The 24,160-nt window shown below is 32.9% G+C and overlaps 1 protein-coding gene across 3 annotated transcripts in view; it reads left to right on the plus strand.

Annotated features, from left to right (window-relative positions):
• LOC123709202 (mushroom body large-type Kenyon cell-specific protein 1) overlaps positions 1-24,160 on the plus strand; it is a 150,294-nt gene that overhangs the window by 26,811 nt on the left and 99,323 nt on the right. For all 3 annotated transcript variants that reach the window (XM_045660310.1, XM_045660329.1, XM_045660320.1), the window contains exon 2: positions 23,341-23,449. In XM_045660310.1, the coding sequence (XP_045516266.1) occupies positions 23,356-23,449 (94 nt within the window). In that variant the 5' untranslated portion in view covers positions 23,341-23,355. The remainder of the gene's footprint in view (positions 1-23,340; positions 23,450-24,160) is intronic.

A 24,160-nucleotide genomic window follows, 5' to 3' on the forward strand; every position in this document is an offset into this window, starting at 1 on the left:
ATTTATCAGTGTCCCAAGCGTTTACAAGCTTTATAAATAAAATAAAAAACAAAAGGTCAATGCCTTTCTCTCGTCGTGGGTTCGATTCGTTGTTATATTAATTGTTTGATTAAATACCAGTTAAAAAATTATATGAAATTCACAATTCAAAGTTTTGTGCTTACTAAATGGTACCTTAAAACCACCATATTCTAAATGTACGCAGATAAACTACTTTAATTACATAGTATATGCTATAGGGTTGTAGAACAACATGAATTTAATATCAATTGGAAGGTCCATGTACAAATGTAGGTTGAAACGAGCCGGAATCAACAAGTAGTCGCACACACCTTTATTATTGTTTTCATGGCAATATGTCTTATACATAGCGCCTTAGTTATATTCGTATGGAATTTATTTCTAATGGTTTACGTAGTAAGGTAATAAACAAGACCATATGTTTAAAAATCTAAGGTTTCATAAGTAACCCGCAATCAAATTAACTGGGATTTTCGAAGATTTGCTTCCAAATATTAAAAGTGTATTAATCAATAGAACTGGTTTTTATAAATTATAGATAGTACCTGTGACCATCTCTGGGGCTGGTGCTTTCTTTCCTCGCTCAACGCGTAAGTGTCGCAATACAGCGAGGACATTCTGCCAGTGTTAAAGGACTAAACTTTTTAAATTTGATTTAATTTTCTATTTATTATTTTTTCATTATTTTTACTATACGACCTAAGAATTTTACCAAATATAATTATAGTAATTCAAAATTCAAAAATCATACACATGTTAAAATAACTCGTATTTATAAAGATAATGAGCAAACTGTTTTTTTCTAATTTGACAAGAAATACATCAATATCTTTTCTGTCAAAATCGATATGTCATTGCCCGATCGTAGAGCAATTTATTTATGGTTACACGATAGTTCAGTGTTATCGCTGAGTCAATCGTATGACGATATAATCAACGTTAGGTTACTTCATGATACCTATAGCCAATCATTAGTGATCAAATCATAAAATAGTAACATTATTCGCCGCTAGAGGGCATGGATTTCATTAAATTAATTTCTATAATTAGAATTTAAGAGGATATTTCATCAATACGATATTTATGATAAAAATTGGGGTAGATACGTGTCCACCAACCTAACACCAGTGCTGAGTAATTGTGCAATTTTTAAACTTCATTAAGTGAAACCATTGAGAACGTATTCATAAACAGACAAATACCCGATGTCCACTTAGAGCCCCCCCTTCGCCCCAAACCCCACCCCGTATTGATTTTCTTCGCCCCACTAACGGCACTTTTGACGAGACAATGCTTGTCCAGTTTTTTTGTAAACTCCTTAATTTCGTCTAGACAAACCAAATATAATTGATTTCTGTTTGATATTAATTAAGATCTTGTTGAGGATACAAATTAATCTGTTCGCTAGAATAATTGACAGTAAAGATTTTATCATGTAATATTTCAATGAAATGTATATAATCTATATTAATAACACTTGTTGTTGTATATATCTATTCTTTAATAAGTTTTCGTCATAGTGCTCGTCACACATCTTCGATTTTAGTTTGAAAAAAGTTTCCTCACAATACGCATTTAGTATTTGCGTTATAAGAGGTTGTGAACTTCCAGTGGTTGTTCGGCCACTGGATACTAATAGGATAGACATTTGTTAAATGGGAATGTTTTTAAAACATTATAGCTCATGAGTGGCTTGGTCTCTGCCTTCGAATCTTTCGCAGAATTAAGGCAGTTTTGAGTCCTGTATCTCATCGTATCTAGATAAGATGATACGATGCTCTAGAGCATCTGCTGCTTTGTTCTCAACTAGAAACAAAATGATGAAATCTTTTTACAAGAAAAATATAAATTCTATTTTTATTTTTTATACCTTATTTTTTTAATTAAAATTGTTCAAAATAAGATTCCTTGTTTTATTAACTTCATTTGTGTGTCTGTTTGACACACAAATATATTTTTTGTGTGCCTAAGAATAAATATATAAACAGGTCAAGGTTTAAGGACCTTGACCAAACATGTTTTGTGCGTACATCGATTATTCTGATTTATTACGTAAAGCAAATACGTTCTTCGTCCAGGCTAGAGATTACTTATGTGCAATAAGGCAGCTTCTACACAGCTTTTATCTCTTTATTCGGAGTGTCGCTATATGACGTCATAAATATTGGAATCGGCATTTTGTTGCATCGATTCCAGACAATTATAGAGATAATCTTTGAAATACGTATACATTTTTCAATTATACCAAATATATTTTGGATATTAAAGGCAACCAAAATATCAAGTCAAATAGGAAAATTAGTTTATTTGTTTTAAGAGTGATAAGTATTGGCCTAGTAGTTTAAGCAACACTTAACAAAGAGGTCGTGCGTTCTAATCACGGCAATTGATTTTTCTATATGGACAATTAACAACTGCTTCTATGGTGAAGGGATACATCGTGGGGAAACCGGCGTGACTTACAACTCAAATTTACATGTCAGGCATAGATGCCTGATCACCTACTTGTACATAAAAAGTCTAAGTAACGGATGAAATCGACATTATTATTTGTAAGAATAATGTTGCTATAAAGTGTTACAACAATGAAGCATATAAAATTTTTGTATGCCTCCATCAATTTGTTAAAGTCGGTGGTTAATAAATGTTTACATCTCTTAAGATTTAAAATAAAAACTTTAGATACAACTGAAAACAGGGCTCACTCAATTATGTGATGTAATTCGTCAATCACCCATTTTAAAACCGGCATACATTCCACACTTCAAGTAAATTTTTGACGATGATTTTTAAGACTAATTCTATTAAATTAATTGTAATAAAATCTTATATTCAAAGTGAAGACTTACCCTACTAACTTAAGTATATGGAAATAAAACGAATGTTTTCTTGCCTTTCTTGCGTTTGGGATAAACACATGCGTAACTTAGTGTTAACGGAGATGTAAAGAAGCCTTACTAACCGTCTCAGTCGCGATCGAACAAAATCAATACAATACAAGTGTTTTAGTCACGTCTGTCTGCCCCGAGCTCGCGCAACAGTTAGCGTACAGTCACGTGCGAAAGTGTACTGAGACATCTTAAGCTTTTAACTGACTTAGAGTACTTGATAATGACATTACAATCAGTTAATATATGTTGGTATTTCAGGGCTTGCCTTCGTATCATAAAAGCTACGGATAGTCCACTAAGATCTTCGTTCTCCTGGAATGCGAATGGTCGAGGTCTTTCAAATTTGCCTATGAATGCTTCAGGTGGCTTCTGGAAGGAGTTTCCGGGATAACGAAAGTTTTTTTTAAATATTCGACCCACGTAACTTAAAATCAGAAGCCTCTATCAAAGTAGTGTCCTCGTATCTGTGGCCGTTTTGAAATTTAATTAGACCTACATTCTCTTGCATTAGCATTACATCAATGTGAGCGACAAGGTTGAGGTAAGGACATTATAACCGAATTTCATTGCTCTTAATTTATGATAGATGATCCCTGGTGTGGTTGGTTTTTTTCAACTAGCAATATGAATAATATGTATGCGGGCTACCATAAATTCTTTTATTAACTTCAACTGTCTATTGTTGAATGCTTTAACACTTGGCGAAGATTTTATGTTTTGTTTTTTAGGGATTTAAGATCTGATCTGTAAGATAGCCACCAACTTTATGTTATCGTAATATTAGTAGGTAGATAATTTTTTTGTCAAATATATTTTTAACCTAGATATCAGAATTATAATCCTTAATAACCTTGTAACATATAAGAATAGTTTGACTCGCAAATGCTCAAGGTAAATCAAAGGGCAGAATAAGGACAGTTTTTGCATTTACAGTTTACCATTTAAGGACACAGAAGCATCTAGGCAAAGGTCATTTTTATTTTAATACTATGTATAAAAATCTTGACTTCTAAATATACTGGAAATATGTTTTGAATCTGGGTTGGGTCCGTCATCAGTTCGATAATTGGAAAGCAAATGTTCTTCTTCAGTCGCATTCTTCATTTCTGATGGTCGTGTTAGTGGAGCACCACTTCCTTCACTCTCCCCTATGTTCGGCAAGCTTCTGTGCCTCGATGATGGTAAGACCTGTAAGGGTCTTTACTTGTTCTTATTTATCTACTATATGCAACTTTACAGAAATTGGTTAAATAAAGTTAAATTAGATAAAGTTTAACAAAAAGCATTGTTATCGTTATAATATGTTTTTGTTATTAATGGCTTCGAATCTCTTCGAATCAACCGTGGTAGGGACAAGAAAAAGATAGCGCGTAACGGAAACATGTGACGGTAATTTTTTTTGCAGCGCCGCTAAAAAAGTTTCACTTCAATAATGTAATATATATAAAAAATTGAAGAATTCAAAAATTTCACTACTTAAGGAGAATTTTCCTAAAGCCAAACGTAATTTATAAAACCGCTAAATACATTGAAAGTTCTATGAATATAGCTTATTAATATTTTATTAGAATTAAAAGAACCTAAAAGGAAATTCGAAATGCTTTTACATAGTGGGAAAGTCTCACGTGGTTTTAAATAAGTAATATCATCAATTGCATCTTTTGTCCATTGACAGTTGCTTTCTATTCTTTGTATGACCCAGTTAGACTCTTAATAAACAAGTTAAACACCATATTTCTTAGGAAAAAATTCAAAAGGCAGGTTGGGCAGGATGCAATCCTAATAAGTTCTTGAATGTAATGCTGGACTTTTCTATATCTGTTCCTACTAATAAAGAAAAGATCTATGTTTATAAAGAATAAACATAAAAACAACATGACCAATTTTGATAATTCTTTCAAATACTACAAGTTTAACGCCATTTTTGTTTAAAAACAACTAAACAAATGGGCAGTTAGGGCAGGATGCAATACTAATCAGTTCGTGAATGCGATACCGGTTTTTTTATATCTATTCCTACTAATAAATAAAAGATCTATGTTTGTAAAGAATAAACTCAAAAACAACTGTACCAATTTTGATAATGCTTTTTACAATATAGTAAATGACGAGCCATGCAAAGCCAATAAAAAAATATTGCGAAGATAGCAACATTAATATTAAATTACGTTTTAATATTAGCTTAATTGATACAAATTACAGTTTTCTAGTAAATAGGAATTGCTTTTACTTATACGTAAATATAAAGCAATCTCTTCGCTGACTGTACCCGAGGCACACCACCTGTGGCTTCGTAAATTTAGTCTATTCCTTACTCACTCACACAGCTAAATATCGAATATATCTGTCTCGGTCCAGCATGTTTTCTCAAATAAGTTGCAACCGAAAACAACATACAGAACCTTTTATTAAGAACAAAGGATTTTGAACTCTATTGTTTGTTTATAAAGTTTATTTTTTAGTCAGCCTCGCCTAGCCTCGTCTCTTTGTAGACTATGAAACTTTCAGGAAAATACAGCACGTTTCATTCTCTGTTTGTAATATAACGCGATTTAAAGTAAATAGTGATGCCTAGAATAGTGCTTCATCATATCGATTAATGAAACTATCGATATCGATATTAGGCACCACCAATATGTCAAACCAGCTGCCCATATAGGTATTTCCGACGCGATTCAACTTCAGGTATTTCAAGAAAAGAGTATACCAATTTTAAAAGGCCCGCAACGCACTTACAACAGTGTGGTCTTCTGGCAATGTGAGTGTCCGTGGGCGGCGGTAGCGTCCTTCCATTTTGCCTTCTGTTACCTGAAAAAAAAGTCTTAACTTATATACAACGCACTCCTTCCAAATAAATATGTTTATTCATTTTCGAATTTTCACTAAAATTAGTACAAAGACAGTATTTTATTTATATAACAACGTATTTTTTTTAATTTTACTGAATTTGTAAAGGATTATCTCAGTCAACCATGTTAATTTAAAAATCAGAATAAACTACAGAAATGTTAAAAATATACCCGAACTATGTCTAATCATCTTGTCTAAAGATTGTTATGATTCCTTTAATTTTATAATTCATTCCTTTCTCTGTATATAATTTCTTTAAATGTTAAAAACATTAATAAACAATAAAAAATAATATAAACAATAATCTTAGTACATGAGTTTAATTCTGACTTATATGAAAGAAAAATATCTAATTTTCTTTCAGTTTAATTTAGTTTATGTTCGAATGTTCAAGCAACTTAAATCCTTTAACAACTATCGATATATTTAGCTCAACACTAGTACCCGGGTAAGTTTACCCGTTAACGCAACCGGGCCAAACCGGGTTACAAATTCACTGTCTTGTGTTTTGGCAACGCGACTCAGCGTAAAACATTTAACTTTTCACTTTTTAAACCATTGTATTCGCTTAATTTTTATTTAAGTTTAAACATCTTCATTTTGCGGCTGTTTTTGCTCTCTCGTTTTTCAAATTCACGTAATTATTTTTTTGTTACAAGTATTTGAACAAGAAATATAGTCACAGAAAACATTTTAGAGAAGTTCTTTGGATTAATACAGGCAGTTGAGTTTCATCATCGGACATCGAGGCAGAATACGGAATTTGACCGCCACGTCCGTCGTTCCAAAACTAAGGCAGTTTTTGCCGTGTACCACCATTATGTGGTACTAGCTGCCCACTGAAGTATTTTCGGACCAATTCGACTTAGGGTACTTCAAGAAAAGTGTGTTCCAATTTTTAAAAGTCCGGAAACATACCTGCGAGCCTTCTGGCAATATGAGTGTCATGCCAGTGTAGGTGCCGTCTGTCTCCCTAAAATATGGCGAGGGGGCCGATAGCTGGCCATGCGTGATACTCGTGAACGGTTGCTACTTGTGGTGACTGGTCGTACTTGAATTCGTGTATGCGGTGATGTTAGTTGTTTCGACTATGTCGTTCCTACGAACGTAAGTGCGTGCTCCTATTTCACCATGCCTAACGTTGATAGAGGATCTTTGACAATCTAAGATAAATCTTTGTTTTTAATTTATTTTATTATTATTTGTCACTTCATATGTAATGTGTGTGGTGTGTAATAGTTGCAGCTTCTTACAAACTTTGTGTAAAACAAAACAAAACAAAAAAATTTTGACGTTCATAAATGTACATTGTGTTACCTATATGAACAAATGATTTTTGACTTTAACTTTGACCATAAGTCGTATTGGTTCGGAAATCCTTCAGTAGGTAGTTTAATAGTAGTACCACATAACGGTGGTGCGCGCCAAAAACTGCCTTAAAAAACGTTCCGTTGTATTTTTACGTCGTGTCTGATCCAGGACTTTTAATGGAATTAAAACCCAATATGTATGTCTAATTGTTTGTAGGACTAATATCTCTCCGAATTACTTCCGAATTCCGAATTGTTAATAAGTAACAGACAAAAACGTATGGACGATAATACCCAAGTCTAATATTGTCTAGACAAACACTTATAACCATTAAATTAAGTTCCTATGGAGAAGATAAATTGAATCGAATCCAAGACCGCAATACTATAAACAAGATGAAACTCTCAATATTCCCTTAATTCCTGTGTACATCCCTAGTGTACATTGGGACATCCCTAACCGGTTAACCGGAACACATTTTATCCGTGCTTACGGAAACCTGCGCGGCTTTAATCGCTTAATGTCTACTGTTTCGAATTTCGAACTCAAATATTCGATATTCAAATTTCAAACTTTGTATGGTAATTACTTGTTGTAAACACCTCTGCAGTGCTGTAATCGTTGGGGCATGGAGCAGAAGTAGTAATCTATCTGATCTAGTTGCCTCTTTTATTTTTTTAAATATATAATTGCAATAATATATAAATGCTTTAATAATTACACATTTGCATAGTAATTAAATATGGCTGTATGCGATTTTGTATTACTTCAATTATAATATCGCTTTCTCGGCAAGTAAATGATTTATTTATTGATTTATAAACGTAAAACATTGCTTTTGGAAACTAAATAATAATATTTTAAATGTCGATCCCGACCATTTACCTATTTGCTTTAGGAGAGAACATGGTAATGGTTGCAGCTTCTTAGAAGCATTTTGTAAAACAAAGAACTTGTTGATTAAAAAGAGTGCCGGAGAGTTTATTGCCAGTTCTTCTCTTTCTCTTTCTTTGATTTGAGAACTGGCAGTAAATGTAAAATTAGAAGCATTTTATATGTATTTCTTTATCGACGTTCATAAGTCTTTTATAAAAATAAGCACACCCATAAACAATTAGTTAAAACACATTATGCTAAGACGCTAGATCTTAATGACTATTTGAATATATCCTTTTATTCTCATAAATCATCAGCTGAGCTATCCGGTTACTAATATATGAAAGTTAGACTTTTGACCTTAGAAACTTGTGTTTGCTGAAATTGATAGATACCATATTGAATTGTTGATAGCTTATTTACTTAGACACCTAAATCAGTAAGCCAAAGGTAAAGTTAGAAAGCATTTCCAATAAGGTTTTTCCTGCAACCAAAAATATACACTGTATAAGAAGACAGTACGAAAGTTACTAAGAAATAAAGTATTGATAACGAAGTGTTTTACAATTATTTAAAAAACGCCGTATTTTAATTAGAAACTAATGTGAAACTCGATTTAATCAATAGCGATGTAATGCCTCTAGTTAATTCAATCTCGTATAAATTATGAATACGTAAGAAATATTTAAAATAAAACAAAGAACATTCTTACAAATAGTTAATAATCTAAAAAAGGACCGGCTCCATCATGGCCGATGCAAATAAATTGCGTTCTAACGAGCTAAATAAATTAACATTCGTTTGAAAAACACACCAAACCGGTCATCTAATTATCAGAAACAATGACATCGTCTGCGCGGGCGACGGCGCCATTTTGGAAATTCGTCCAATCAGCAGCGGCTGTCAAGGTCACCCGCAATGTCAAAACACTTCCTAGTAATTTGTCTAGGCCACGCACGATGTTTCTATGATAGATAACAGTTTGGAAGCCATTTTGAAGTCCCCGTTTATCTACTATGATAATGTGTATAAATATGAGCTCTATGAAGGTCAGATAAGTACGAAACTAGTGCTAAATGTTGTTATAATTTTGTTTAATACGTAATAAGAATTATTGTCAGTAGCAAATAAGGCAGAAAATATGTATTTTATTTTTTAAATTATTTGCATATTTTCGTATTCGAATTTGCTAATAAAGTCAGAGAACATTGACTACTTTCCTACACTGTAAAGTCATTTAAGGATAACATTACCGTCTCTATTAGACGTAGGTAGTTACGTAAGCTAGGAGACTAGCCCAGACACAGAACTCTCGTTACCTACTAAGTTTTAGTTTGCACCGTGTTTAGGTCCCAAGAGTTCTTGATAGATAATTATTTGAATATTCTTAGTCTATTATTTTTATAACTTCTGAAATTTGAAAGTAGACCGTAGTAAAATCATTCAACAGTAAATGAAAGCAAAAAATCTGTCAAAGTAGATTAGACGGCATTATATTTTTTTATGAATGTGTGAAATGTCGACTAGCCGGTGCTATTGATTATATTACGTGCTAATATGCGTGCAACTTCTGTTCGAAGCGAAAATCTACTTTAAGTATATAGCCTAAAACTTTAATTTTAATCTATAGTGTAAACCACTGAATCAACACAGTAAAGAACACAATTCAAACGCCAAGAGACACCGAAAAATTGCATACCCAATCTAATTAACTGCACCAACAAAGAATTTCTTTGCAACATCTTACGTCCAGGCCAGAACGAGATCGCGAGAAAAACCCCCTCCACCCCCCGGGAACACCCGCCGGGGCCAAGGGGGGTTGTATACATTTTTTCTTTTCCTTTTCTTAAGACGAAAATTTGTTACGCTTTTTATACTTATGCCCGGGGTGGTTCGAGCGATCGATAGCTTTTCTCCCCACGCCACCCCTATATCAATTTTTGTGCCGTTTTTGTATGCTCGTACATAATTAATTAGGTTTTTAATGTATTCTATATTGATTTTGGTTCGGTTTTACAGTGTTTAATTAAAAAGTTGTGTTTTGTTTGTTACTCTTTAGTAATACTTTATATTGGATGAGATTAGTACCGCGTATTAAAAGATAGCTAGGCAACGTATGTTATGTCTTATAGTTTGTGTATTTGCGTTAAATAAATTAAGTGAAGCTAGCACAAAGTTCACTGTTCCAGTTAACAATTTGGATGTAGTCTGTTAACGAAATTTCAAAAGAAATGTGCTGCAATGAATACGTTCGTGGGCCAGTAGTAGCTTTTGAAAGTTCCTGCTCTTGAAACTTTATTGTTTTTGGTGACTTTAAAGTATATATTTTCCTAATAATGGGTTAAGTCAAGGTGTTGCCCATTTCCTGATTAAAGGATTAGCGAATACACTTCATACTGACTGTGAAAATCCTAAATTTTCCAAAGTCGAAGCCGATTAAAATCTAGATGTTTTTAATCTAGAAATAAAAGGAAATCAATAGATAATTGCGAAGCGAAATTCTCACGTGCTCTTGTGTAATCAAGGAATAATTACGTAAGCTGACCTTCATATCTATCTTAGCGATAATTAATGTTTGTCACTCAAATAAACTTGTTTAAAATCATTTTAGTGATATTCCAAAGTGATTATATTATCAACTAAAGGCTTAGGTACAAGTCAATATTATAATGTTAACTACAGACGTGTCTGTAACAGACTACCTTAAAATATTAATAATAATTTAAAACATGTTCTTGTTTGCTCTGTGACCTGGTTAACACTCTTCACAAAATGAATTTTAATTTTATTTTTCCATATGTAACAGCTACAATTAACATTTATAGAGGTAACTTGTGTAGCGAAGATTCTGAATCCGAATTTTGATAAATTACGTGTATTATATAACCTTAGGCAAATATTTAATTGGGAAGCTGAGTCTACATGATCTGCAATTAAGGTAAACACTAAATGACGTAGCGGCATTTTGTTCTTTTAAATATAAAAATGTTTTTGTATAATCAACGAACATTTTGAGTGTTCATATATTTATCTTATTACTGTATTGATTATTAATTAAATTCATTACAAGACGAAACCTACGCACTGTAATAATTGCACTACAGGTTACCGATCGTGTATGGTGAAAGATGTTTGAAGGTTATGAAGTTTTTTATTATAATGTTATATTAACGTAAAAATAATAGTTATAAAAAACTCTTTCAACTATAAATTTGTTACATTATTTACATGGATTTACGATTTACAAGTTCGACGAATTATTATTTATACAACTGTCATCATAAATTACATAATTAGACAGCCAGTGTAATTAATTGTGTTTCTGTGACTATACTATATTATGAGGTTCATTTTTCAATTATTTTATAAGGAGAAAAAGTAATGTCGGAAAGTCAAACACAACTTCAATCTAGTTTCAGGAGCTGTAAAACCGTTTCTCTGTTTGAAGATTGACATATTTGATAGCGCTCAAAACGAGATTGTGACTTAAATAATATTTAATCATAATTTAATAAATTTGTAGAATATTGACATAAAACGTGATTAAAAAAATAGTCGCCGATTTTTTTCATAGATTATATTAGTACTTCAAGATGTTATTAATAAGTCGCAAATAATGTGTACACGTAACTATTCTTAAATCTAATAAAAAGACAAATCCAGAAGTTTTTGACACATACAGACAGTTTGTCACATACACATTCTTCTGTATCAGTGGTTTTTGTCAATTTCTATAAATATGGGCCTAATTCGGGTAACTTCATTACAAAACCAAATTCAGTACATAAATAACGAATCACAATCAGCACTGTAAAATAACAACACTGTAAAATCTGGTATGCCAGATTAAATAGCCATAAACAATTATAGAAACCAAATATATTAATTCTAATAAATAACAACATTATTCGAATAAAAGTCTTTATTTATTTACACATTGCTTTTGTCCTGAAGGCGGAGAACACGTATCTCCACTTGCTACACTCCTGACATACCTCTCTCGCATCACACACTCATGATATTCACCATGCATACCGTCTCTTATGGGTATATTCGACCAGACCCTATTACGTCCTGCATTTGGTTCAGGTATGTATGACAAGGCCTTCTCGATCCAACCTCAATATCAACAGTTGTCTTTTCTAAGCGCATTTATTCTTTATACATAAGTCTTTATAGAGATATTATTATTAGAATGTTTAAATAAATAAATGATCAATGTATAAGATGAAATTAATATACGTAGTTCTATCAGGCTTACAGAGTTCCTTTACTATGCAGCGCTACAGGTGATTGTATAGTTGAAGGCAACTTAGTGCTAATATTTATGATTCAAAGCTACTGACAGATATATTCATATAATTACGTTCAGCATACATCTAAATCTTTGTGATATAAATTACAACCGACATTTCAAACATTATTTGCAATTTATATTTTATTACAGCTGAAACATGCTCCAATTTGCGGTCTTTATATATAAGAATAGAAAACTAATAACCGTTATTAATAATTACACATGTAAACGCTAACCAAAAACAAGTGTTACCGCTTGTTATGTAAAAAGCAATATTATCGCCATACTATAACATTGGTATTGCCAATTTCAGATTTTGTATGAAGCCTAGTAATTGCTCTGTTTAAAATTGTCATATAAAATTACGATATTACTTTAACGTGTTTGTATTGATTAATTCTGGTTTCATAAAAGATTACAATAGGCCCCTGCCTATACCATATATTCAGACGGTCAATATATATCGTGATCCTTGAGATCTCGTCAATATGTATTGATATGTAAACACGGCTGAAATAAAAATTGAGCATATTGAGATAAAATCTAGTTTTTTTGTGATCCATCAATATCTGGCAATATTTATTGGCTGTGTTCATTTAGGTGAGCACTCACAGTTTGATATTGGATGACTGTTTTTACAAAGTGGTTTACTTAGTAAAAGCGTAAAGTTTTTTTGTGTTTATGCTTATTTAAAAAGTCAAGTAAGTACATTACACTAATGTATTGTTTTAAAGAACTTACCTTAATTTAGAATTAAGTTTTGTTTTTAAGTTAGTGACCGTGTGACCCACTGACTTCACACAGGACTACATACATATGTAATATCTGTTTTCTTTTTGTTTTTTTTTTATGTTAAGTGATGCATCCGCCCATTAACACTCAGAAGGCTCGCAAGTGCGTTGTCGGCCTTTTAAGAATAGGTACAATCATATGGTCTAATCATAAAAAGTTATATGTGGGTACCTTCTTAATACATTTTTAATATTAATTTATCGGAAAGTAATACCGGATATTAAAACTACAAAAACTTATCTAAAAACTCATGCACACCAAGATACCCAACACACACAAACTAATAATTAATCATCCAGCGTCTTCCACCCCCACCCCACCCCACTTTTTTCCCGAAGCATGTTTTCATTTTGTTCGTCTGGAAGGAGTTCCTACGTGTAAATTGAATTTTGTGGTCTGCGAATATATTAGAAAGTATTTGGCTGCTTCTATTTTAATTTGTATCTTTGTAATGGTTTTATTTTAAGTCTGAAGCTTTGCAGAATCTGAAAAAAAACGTGAAATTTTTATTTAAATTTCTCTTAAGTTGCGCATAACAGCAGTACACATTCTTTTGTCTGATTTATTGATATTTTTCCAAGGCAATCCTTTCCGTGTCTTCCACGGGTGTTCGTTTTCGCTAGTTTTTTGCTATGTGAATATTTGCAGTTATTGTTTATACATATATAACTTGCGCACCTGAAGTTGTCTTGCATGATATTTGAAGTGATTAGGATATTAAACATAGCATGAAAATACCGACTGAAGGGCCATCTTCCGGGCTGTGTGTGTTTAAGATGAGTTCAGGGACATACACACGTATAGTAGAATTATATATATGAAGATATTGAACTATATAACTAGTTGGACTGGGCTATTAAAAGCTTTGAAATTTGGTACACCATAATTCAAAAATAGAATAACCGTTTTTAATATTCGTTGCGGAGGCCAAGACATTTCCGTGAACAAACAAGTGAACAAGTGGGAGTGCTTTAAAATACTTTAGTAATAGTCAAGAGAGTGCGTATCAGTAAATTAAGCTATCAAAATAAAATGTCAATAAAATAGAAGACAAACAGACTCATAAAAAAGACGTTAAAACAATCAGTTTCATTTGCTACGTTTAGCGGGTTTTGTTCCGTAAGCATCGTTAGGGCTGTTCCGATTAATAAAAAAATACAGTGAATTTCATTTATGTAGGATATAAACTTTTTCTAATATAGAATGTTTATTCAAACCGTAAAAAATGCTTAAGTTAATAAAATTTTGGTCCCTGTAGTACAGCTTTAGTGTTGACAGCATTCTCACGCTTTCATACTTATTCGTTGAGCGGAAGCAGCAGCCGTTTGCGGAGCACTGGGCAACTACCAGGTGCAAGTGCAAACTTGAATCATTAATGTATGCTGAACTTATTTATGGAATCCATAGGGTCCCAAGCGTACCAATTCCTAAACGGCAACACACTTGCGAACCTTCTGGCAGTGTGGTCTTAACATAAAAAATACCACTGAATTATTTTCTTAATTTACAGTCTAATAAGAAATATTAACTGTCAAATACATAAATAATACTGTCTACAATTAACTATAAGCCTTTTAAACATGTAAAAAAATAAAAATAAAAGTAATTTGTGGCAACCCTAGCTCCCTGCGAGTGGGTTAAAAGGCCACTGTATTTCTGTGATAGACAGACGAGACATTTGTATAACTTGTTCCATTTCACCTTTATTTAGGGTAGATTGGATATTATCTTTGTTTTTATGTAAAGGTCTTTGTCTAACGCGATAAATATCAAGTTGTTTGATGTGTCAGAGGGAATTTGACAATGACAGCCTTAAATTGTGTCATTTTTAAATATTTTAAAGACATCAATATTCAACTTACACCGAATTTTCAGTAAGTCCGTTCAAAACAAATATTTAAAATGTAAATGAAAGAAATAATACTCAACTAATGAAAAGTAACTTAATTAATATTCTTTATACATCAAAATGGCGGATATTTTATGATTAAAATTATAACAAAGTAAAATTCAGAATATAAAGCTCATGTTTAATTTATGGTTATTATTTTAATTTTTCTTGAGCTAGACGTTGTTCTTAGGGATACTGTACACCACTTGTTCTGCGTGGTTTGTTGGATATTAGCATATGTATTTGTTTAAATCAAATATAATTTTATATTTTTATTTCGGAATTATTAAGCCGCAACTTCCAATTAATACCTGTATTTATTACCTACCTATTTATTTATTTAAAAAACATTACGGTATTCCTAATAGGAAGACATCAATAATTATTATCCCAATTTTGGATTAATTTATTGTACAAAGTAGATACATGGTTACCATTAAATATATTTAAATTAATAAAACGTGACAATGTACACTCTCCCTACCCACTCCGTCTGCACGTTTTGTCTTTTTCACGGCACCAATTTAAAATTTTATTTCCCGCTTGACCCCAAAGGGGGTGGGGGTTCTCATTATGACCAATTTTGCCCCACTGTTTTTCCTGCCATTGTCTTGGTGATGGCTCATTTCTATCCACAATTCACTGTTTTGTCGTTCAAGTTAACAATTTTCTTAGTTTCGGCCAAGACTGCGCTGATATTGTTTGAAAATATGCATTTTTTGTAGTCTGGTTTCTTAGTACTTCGTATTACAGTCTCAAGTGGTGTCAAACATTTCTCTCTGAAGATTTTTGGTCATTCAAGATATGTTTTAGTATACAGTTTGAGAATAGTATATAAAAATCTTATTTAAAAAAAAACATTAAGTGTAATCTGATAAAAATAAACTAATTAGTCTGTCGATATTTTGCTTAGAACATAGAAAATCCGAAAATAATAAATATTTAAATGGAAAATCTATAATTAAAATAGTTCGAATTAAAGAATATTCCATACCCCAAAAACTCTGTAAGATTTTGTAACAGGATTATGATATAAACCTAATGCTTAACGCTAACATATAATTTGAATGAATATTAAATAAAGAGCATATGAAAACAAATAAATCATGTCAAAATAGTTCATATGCGATTCGTTTATTTATTGAGATTATCCGAACCAGTCAAGGACAGTATCGAATCGAGAACAAAACAAATTCCGGTATTATCCAGACATTACGCATATTACAGGTCAAATATACAGACTTATAAGTTACAACGTATGTAAGCAAGAATTATGCAAGAACTCTGTAACCCAAGTCGTAAACAAATCTCAAGTTAGTAACAACTTATGAAAATGCTGTTTTGTTTTAAATACACCTGTTCGAGCTCCCACAGATAATTTTTATGTTAACTATTTTCAGTCTATGACTACGAAGGGTGCCTTGTCTGTGGGTAGGTTTTAGTTTTAATTGTAAAATAATATTAAAGACAATGCTCGTAGTAGTCAATAATTTTCTATCATTTAAATAATTGCATATCTGAAGTGGAATTATAAGTGATTTTCATTAGTAATTTTAGATGATTCATTTTGTATCTTCCAACTCAGGGAAACTCGTTCTTGGAGACACAGAAAGATTTAGACAGTACTACGTACCGTCAAAATCCTTTTTAAGTTTTACATAATTTCTACGACTAAGACTGACCAGCTTTCACCTTTAAGAATATATATTAAATTGTGTATGTGTGTATAAATCTCATGGCATATTTCAAAATTTTTGATTTGAAACTTTATTACCCTTAAAATCTATTACTAAGACGAATTAAGCCAACCAAAAGGTCGTCGTAGATTAGTTACCTAGACGCCCTTTTGGTCATATATGGGTTAATATTGAAAAAATTCACTGACTTGCCGAGGTTTTATCGCAATACTAGAGTCGTGTAGCTAATTATGTTAAAACAGCTCCGCAATAGCTTTTGGCAAAAGCAGCAATTACCTAGCCAGCTTTCGGCGTTTATACGTAAGGACTGATTATCGATTAATGTGATTAACGTCTGTTTTAAAAACGGATCTCAAATTCTTCAAGTGGATTTTTATTTACTCGACATTCAACTGAAATATAGTCCAGGATTGGATTGTTCTACTACGGACTACTGGACGTATACTGCGTAGTATAGATAACGTAAAGAGCCATTATCATTCCACCTATCCACCACCCAGGGCTATTAAGTTTGATATGGTGGTTGCTACTGCTGTTGATAGGAATCGTGAAAAAAAACGACGAAATATACTTATATTTATGGAAATTACGAATGGAATTAATTGCTGTATATAGGCACGTGTAATAATCCTTGATTCGCAGAAAAACGTTATTCTTGAAAAAATATTATAAATGAAGAAACGAGTCGTTACGAGTCGTAACTTCTAACCTAAGCTTAGACTACAGGTCTTTACGGTCCCGAAAACTATTTCTTACACATCAATTATCGCAATTGTTTTTATAACAGTTCAATCAAAATATAATCCCGAAGAAACCCCCCCATAGAGGGGGTTATGAGGAAGCTGGGGCAATTTAACGTGCACCGCTGTATTGATTCCTTGCATTCTTTCACACAGGCGCGGAGGACACCCCTCCCTAACCCCCCACGACTTGGGATCAACCCCTCCCAATCCAGGAGATTCGGTTATGGGCTAATGAAATCTTTATTTATTAATGAAATTCTTAATATATGCGCTATGTATGTATGTATGCAGTCTGCTATGTATGCGTAATTTTAATTCGTTTAGAGAAACTATTTTGACTGTTGGATAATTTTGTGTTATAGTGAATGATTAAGACATCGTAAAAATTCTAATATATTAAATAAAAATAGAAAATGTGGCAAATAGCCAGGCTCATCTGATGTTAAGTGATACCGCCGCCCATGAACACTCAAAACCAGAGGGCTCTCGATTGCGTTGCCGGCCTTTTAAGAATTGGTACGCTCTTTTCTTGAAGGACCTCGAATTCGAAAGGCAATCGAACTAATTAGGTAATACTTCAGTGGGCAGCTGGATCCACAAGTTTCTATTTCTGAACCATTTCGACTTAGGAGCCTTAAAGATTAGAGCGTCACCTAAAGGTCGGCAACGCATTTTCAAGATTGGTGTTGTATGGGCGTCCTACGTCCCATAAAAATATAACCTCGACTTGATATTTTGTTTATATTAAATGTATGTACGCTACTGTAATCATATAGCCGGGAATTGAAGCTCAGATTGGAGGAATACCTTTGTTTAATACGTTTTCCACTAAGACACGAAGTCCTAAACATATAAGTATTTCATACCTACCATAAATTAAATTTTTCTCGTACAATAAAGATGGATGGTTGGATCGAACTTTGGTTTCCTGGAAATCTGGTTGATTGTGGACACTGCGTAAATAATCACACAGACGTTTATTCTACTGAAATTAAGTTCCACGGACAAGCTAAAACTGGAAAGATATATACACTCTGTATACACAACCTGTTGCGCCGACTGCGCTTTGTTTTCAACTAGTTTCAAACTTCGCTCGTGTTATCACTTTCCTATGAAAAAGTTTGGATTTTTGTTATTTTGTCTGTACGAAATACTATTCCATTGTTTGTGTGTACTAACCTAACGTAATGTATGAAATACGCATGGCAGATACATTTTCACGTCATTTTTATTTTCTACTCACCCACGCGAGATTCGTTTTGCCTTAATATGATTTTTTGTTTAGCCTAGCTTTTTAGTAGGGCAGTGTTGGCCTATGAGGTCGTAGGTTCGAACTCGGCAGTAGACCAATGGACTTTCTTTCTATGTGCGCATTTAACATTCGCTCGAACTGTAAAGGAAAACATCGTGAGGAAACTGGCTTGCCTTAGACCCAAAAAGTCGAAGGCGTGCGTCAGGCACAGAAGGCCTACTTGCCCATTAGAATAACAAAAGACCATGAAACAAATACAGAAATCCTGGCCTCAGCCCAGACCTAAAATGGTTGTAGCGCCATGGATTTATTCATATTTTATAGGCTTTTGTACACCTTTTTTCTAGTAATTTTTTTTTATTAAAATTGACATTAATCATAAAATTACTGCATCTTCCCTGGGAATTTCAGGGATAAGAGTCACACGCTGAAGCCACTAGGCCAACGCTGCTCTGAATAAAAGCCTATATCCGCATAAATGTGTCATGTGTCCCGAATTCAAATCCAGTATTTTACTTTTTTTGACATAATAATACCTATCTATAGTGATAAAAATTCCAGACAACTCCAGTTACACTGACTTGTATGCTCTAGACATGACGTAGCTCCGACGAAAGTCAGTATGTGCGTTAAGATCTGGGTTTTAAACCATAATTAAAAAATGACAGATATAAAGATTACGTGAGCATTTTCTGAAAATCATATTGGTAAAAAACACAACGCAAGTGCGGACATGAGTTAGTATTATACATACGAATCTGCTAGTCACAAGATTCACATTGAGGATTTAACTTAACCAAGATAAATCCATGTGAGCGTTGACGCGCACAAACTACGAACAATGCTGAACTCTGGAAGTTTTCAAATTCAAATCTGACATCTGTCATTTAAAATTTTCAAAATGCCGCGAAAACTTCCATTTCCCGCCTATTGAATGATCGAACAAAGGCGACTTTGAGCGGGATAGTTTTACATTTTGAGCCAACTTTCGCGAAATTGTTTAACGAAACGTGCATTCAATTAAAGTTCAAAACCATGGCTTGTTCATATTTAAATGGCTTTTGTTGAGCTTTCAACACTATATATTTTTTTAATATTTTTAACACTTAAGTTGTTGACAATGACAATTACTATTTTTTTTAATTTCAGAATAAATTTAATTTTTAAGCCTGCCACTTCTAAAGAGAATGACACGATTTTATACTTGAAGGAGTAACTTCCACAGATACTATAGATAAAGAATGGTAGGAATAAAAATGTTTGTTCATGAAACAATGCGTTTGTAAATAATATAGTACTATTATTATGGTATTGTACATATAATTAATATTAATATCATCATTATATAATATCGGCAGAATATTACCAATATGACAAAATCCATTATAACTTGGGATACAGCAAAAACAAAAACCACTGAGTTTAATAAATATATGCGACAAACCCTTGCGAACTAATTAAAAACATCAATTTCGCCACAAGGGAGCATCACACACATAGATACGTCTCACACACACACCGATTAAAAATAAGATCCGGGCCATATCCGCGGGAGAATGGCTCTACACTCCCGACGAATAAGGTAGTAAGTAACATTGCCCCAGGTCATGGCTAGACTAAATGTCAATTGTCGAAATATACACAAAAAACGGTTCTTTAAGAGATTACAGATATTATAAGTGTTACAGATTTTCTTTAGTTTGTTATTATAATGGGTGAAATATGTCGTTCGAGTTACAACAGATCTGACGAATATTGAATGCGTGTAAGATTCAGTATAGGAATATACTTTATTATAGTTAAAATAGATGGCACACGAAGGCTAACCCTTGAAACACATTATTTCATTATAATTTACAATTTCACATACCGTGTTATTCGCGTAAGCTGTACCAGTTCTAGAAGTTATCCTAGGAGACGGATATAGCCGGGTATCTTAAGGCGGAGCGGGACGGGTATAAATTGATCCGGGGGAAACAGGGAGACCGAAATTTGACAGCGATTGAAATTGCCGGGAAATTATTGGCGATTTTTTGTTATGACGGACCTTTTTGGTGAAATTAGCATTTGTCTGCGTTCGACGATTTGAATTTAGAATTGCATGAAAGTTCGATAATTTAAATTTCGAGTTTTGTTCATTCGAGACATTTTCATTTTTAAATTTGAGTTTATTTTAAAAGTAAGTTATTGTTTACTTTTAAGCTACAATTTTTTTGTGCTCGTTAAAAACGCGAGGTTTTGAACCACTCTTATTTGAACAAATTGAATCAGCTGTCCTCTTGTGAGTTACGGGGTAAACATATTTCATATAGGTCATCGGTGGATTCAAACTTGGAAAGATTATTTTGTTGGAATTGAAGTATTGGCCTCAATTAGGATTATATGTTTGTAACAAAGCTACGAATACGATAAGTTGATCCCAGTTTGAGTCTCGGACAAAACATTCAGTACGTTTAGAACGTATTATGCGTGTTATAAATACTCCGTTTTTGGGGGACGAAATATCTGGATATCAGCTAGAGAACCTGAGTCCATACACAGGTAACCTTTATGTGGTGAATGCGTAAAAGCATTGGTTCTAAAAAAAGGTGTGCTTACGAGGTTTTTAAAATTTAATATTTCGACATTGAAAAGGCTTTTCCTTTACTTCCCATTATTTTCTCACTAAGATTATAAAAAGCGTCATTTACCCTTTACTAGATACGGGTTATTTTAGTTTAAGCTTTAGTTAATTAACACTACGGGCTTAAGACGAAATTTACTCGAAAATTTTCTCTTGGCTAATTTTCTTATTTTGTAAAAGTTAAAAATTTAAATGTTTTATGTAGTCTGTAACCAAAATATATAAAAGGATTTTGTTTATAAATATAATTTAGGTAAAATATGGTTCTCTCTCAGTGAAAAAGTATATATGGTTTAAACTAGGTTTTCCAACCAAACTATAATTAGTATTTAAATAATGGTATAATAATGACACAGAGTAAAACAAATTTTTAATAATAAATTAATTTCAGAATAAATAGCTAGCTGAATTGAGTATTATCAAAATTTAATGTAGAAATCTGCGTTCAAAGAAACCTCCCAATAAATTCAATATCTTGGTCTTACGACGTGTGTGTAACGTCTCACACACACAGTCTTAACGGAAACCGAACGCCTCGAGCGGTTTTAAAATAAGAATATCATAACTGGCCAGCGCCGGAGGGAGAGGGTGGTCCCCTGTCAAATTTTTAAAAAAGGAACACAAATGTCATCGATGAGTTGGTCTGGCCGGACCACAGATAATTATATAAAATCTCCGAATTTCAGCTGTATTTGTGGAAGGAAATTGTTTGTTATACAACACAGGTTACTTTTGCGTGGGGAAGTAGTTCAAACATTAGTTTACTTCGATTAAATCAATTTAGCTGGTGCCCTTTAGTCTTTGCCCTTAGGTTGAAAATTTCTATTGTTATATTAGCAGATTGCTATTAATTTTTAGTAAAATACAATTTATATAAAATAATAAATTAAATTATTATGCTGCCGATCTAGTTCGGTATTTTAGATTAAATCATAACAATAAACGGCTCGTTATAACGTTGAAAGTTACAATATCGAAACTTAAATTATCCATTGAAAGGAATGCGACCATCCAAAAGAAAAACCGAACCATATAGAAAAAAATAAATTTAAACTCTATTCATTTCGAATGGCGTTTTTAAATTCGCTCGGCTATGACGTCTTGAATAATAAAATGAAGTAATTGTTGGTGGCCAGCAACGGGTGGATTTCGGAAGCGTTTGCCCCCTCCCCCACTGAATTTAAAAAATAAGAAAATTTCGGTGGAGCGTGATATTTTTAAAATAAGAATCTCCGTGGCATAATTCCGTGGAGATTTTAAAATAAGAATAGTTTCGCGATACCCGCCTCCCCCGTCTGGAGTTTGGGATTGAGGCGCGTTTGGTCGTGCCTTTGCTTGAAATTGACTCGACCGCTGACAGATTCTCTATGAATGCAACCATAGACGATTGTCTGTAATCTTTTCGTACATAGCACTACAGTGAAACGTTTATATGAATTCATAACAAGTGTTCACATCACAATATCAGAATAATCAATAAAAAGTTGTTATCTTGTCATATATCTACTGATTTATAAGTGCTACATTGACATGTTAAAATTAGCAGTTAATTATCAAGCAAGTAACTCGCCCTTACAAACGGTTCAGCAAGAATTCGGGGGCCAGATTTGGGGGGGTTCGGGTATATTCGGGGGGTGGTTCCTTGATGAGAGAGGTTTTTCGCAGGATTCCGTTAGGTCGGGTCATTGACCGGCGCAGTCGATACTTTCTCAATGTAATTGGATCTTTTAAAATTCCATTAATGGCTATTGACATCGAACGTTTCGTTTTAAATTTCGAACGTGTGTCTTAAGAAGGTCTTAGTATGGCATCGGAACTGTTTAGTTCATAGCAGTTTATATTTGGAACGATAAAAAATACATTATGAATGTCAAATCTTTGACGGAGGTTTCATATCAAATAATAAATATTTTATCATCCAATTATAGTCTAGTCTATGGTTCAACTCCCAGAATAATATTCAAAATATTAAGTACCTAATGCTATAGGTAAAACTTAATAAATATGTATCTAACCATTATTTTAATTAATTGCTGTGGGTCCATTTCTATCGTAAGATTGATGAAATCCAAATATTAAAATATATTAATTTTCAGGGTTGTCGCTCTGTCATGGCGGAGTGCTCATTCGCGCGCTGTCAGCAGGAACGACGAGCGATCCGCAAGGAACTGCAACGTTGGACCAAAAACATGGTTTATATACTCGGTGAGTCAAATTGTATATTACAAAAATTTCGACAACCCTAATTTCGACTTCAATAATTTTTAAGGATTGTGACAGCCCTGCAGCACGAGTCAATAAGTTTTCTTTGATATAAGGTTTCATAAGGATATTTAACTTAGTTGTATGAGAATATTAAGAGATTTTATTACCATCATAGATAAAACAATACTATCTCAGAACTCATCAGTGGCAACTCACAGCCTTTATGTCACAGTAAAATTATTATATTCTGTATTAAAAAGGAAACGTTCGTATATTTGTAACCTACGGACTCCAAAACTACTGGACAAATTTGCAAAAAAAAAATTCACAATTATCCCTAAAATCACAATCATTTTTTGATATCCTTACAGTCATATTTTAATTCCTTCCCATAATTATTCCTTTAATATAATTTCCGTATACGCCAGTCCCTTCACATCCTTTATACAAAAGTATGTACTTCCTACAGTTCCATACAATATAACTGTGTGCCACACCTCTTTTTTATAATATATATCATATGACGTCTAAATATACCATATCAAGAATACGATGAACACAAAATACCCATAAAGAAAACGAATCAAAATGATTAAAATGACACATTGATAAAATAATAATATAATTAATATTATTATTACTGTAGTCTTACTTAGCATTTAAAAGTACTGACTGTCATCCCTCAGGTCGTGCACGTATGAACTTTATGTT

This window comes from Pieris brassicae, chromosome 1 (assembly GCF_905147105.1).
Source record: "Pieris brassicae chromosome 1, ilPieBrab1.1, whole genome shotgun sequence".
In the NCBI taxonomy this organism is placed as follows: domain Eukaryota; kingdom Metazoa; phylum Arthropoda; class Insecta; order Lepidoptera; family Pieridae; genus Pieris; species Pieris brassicae.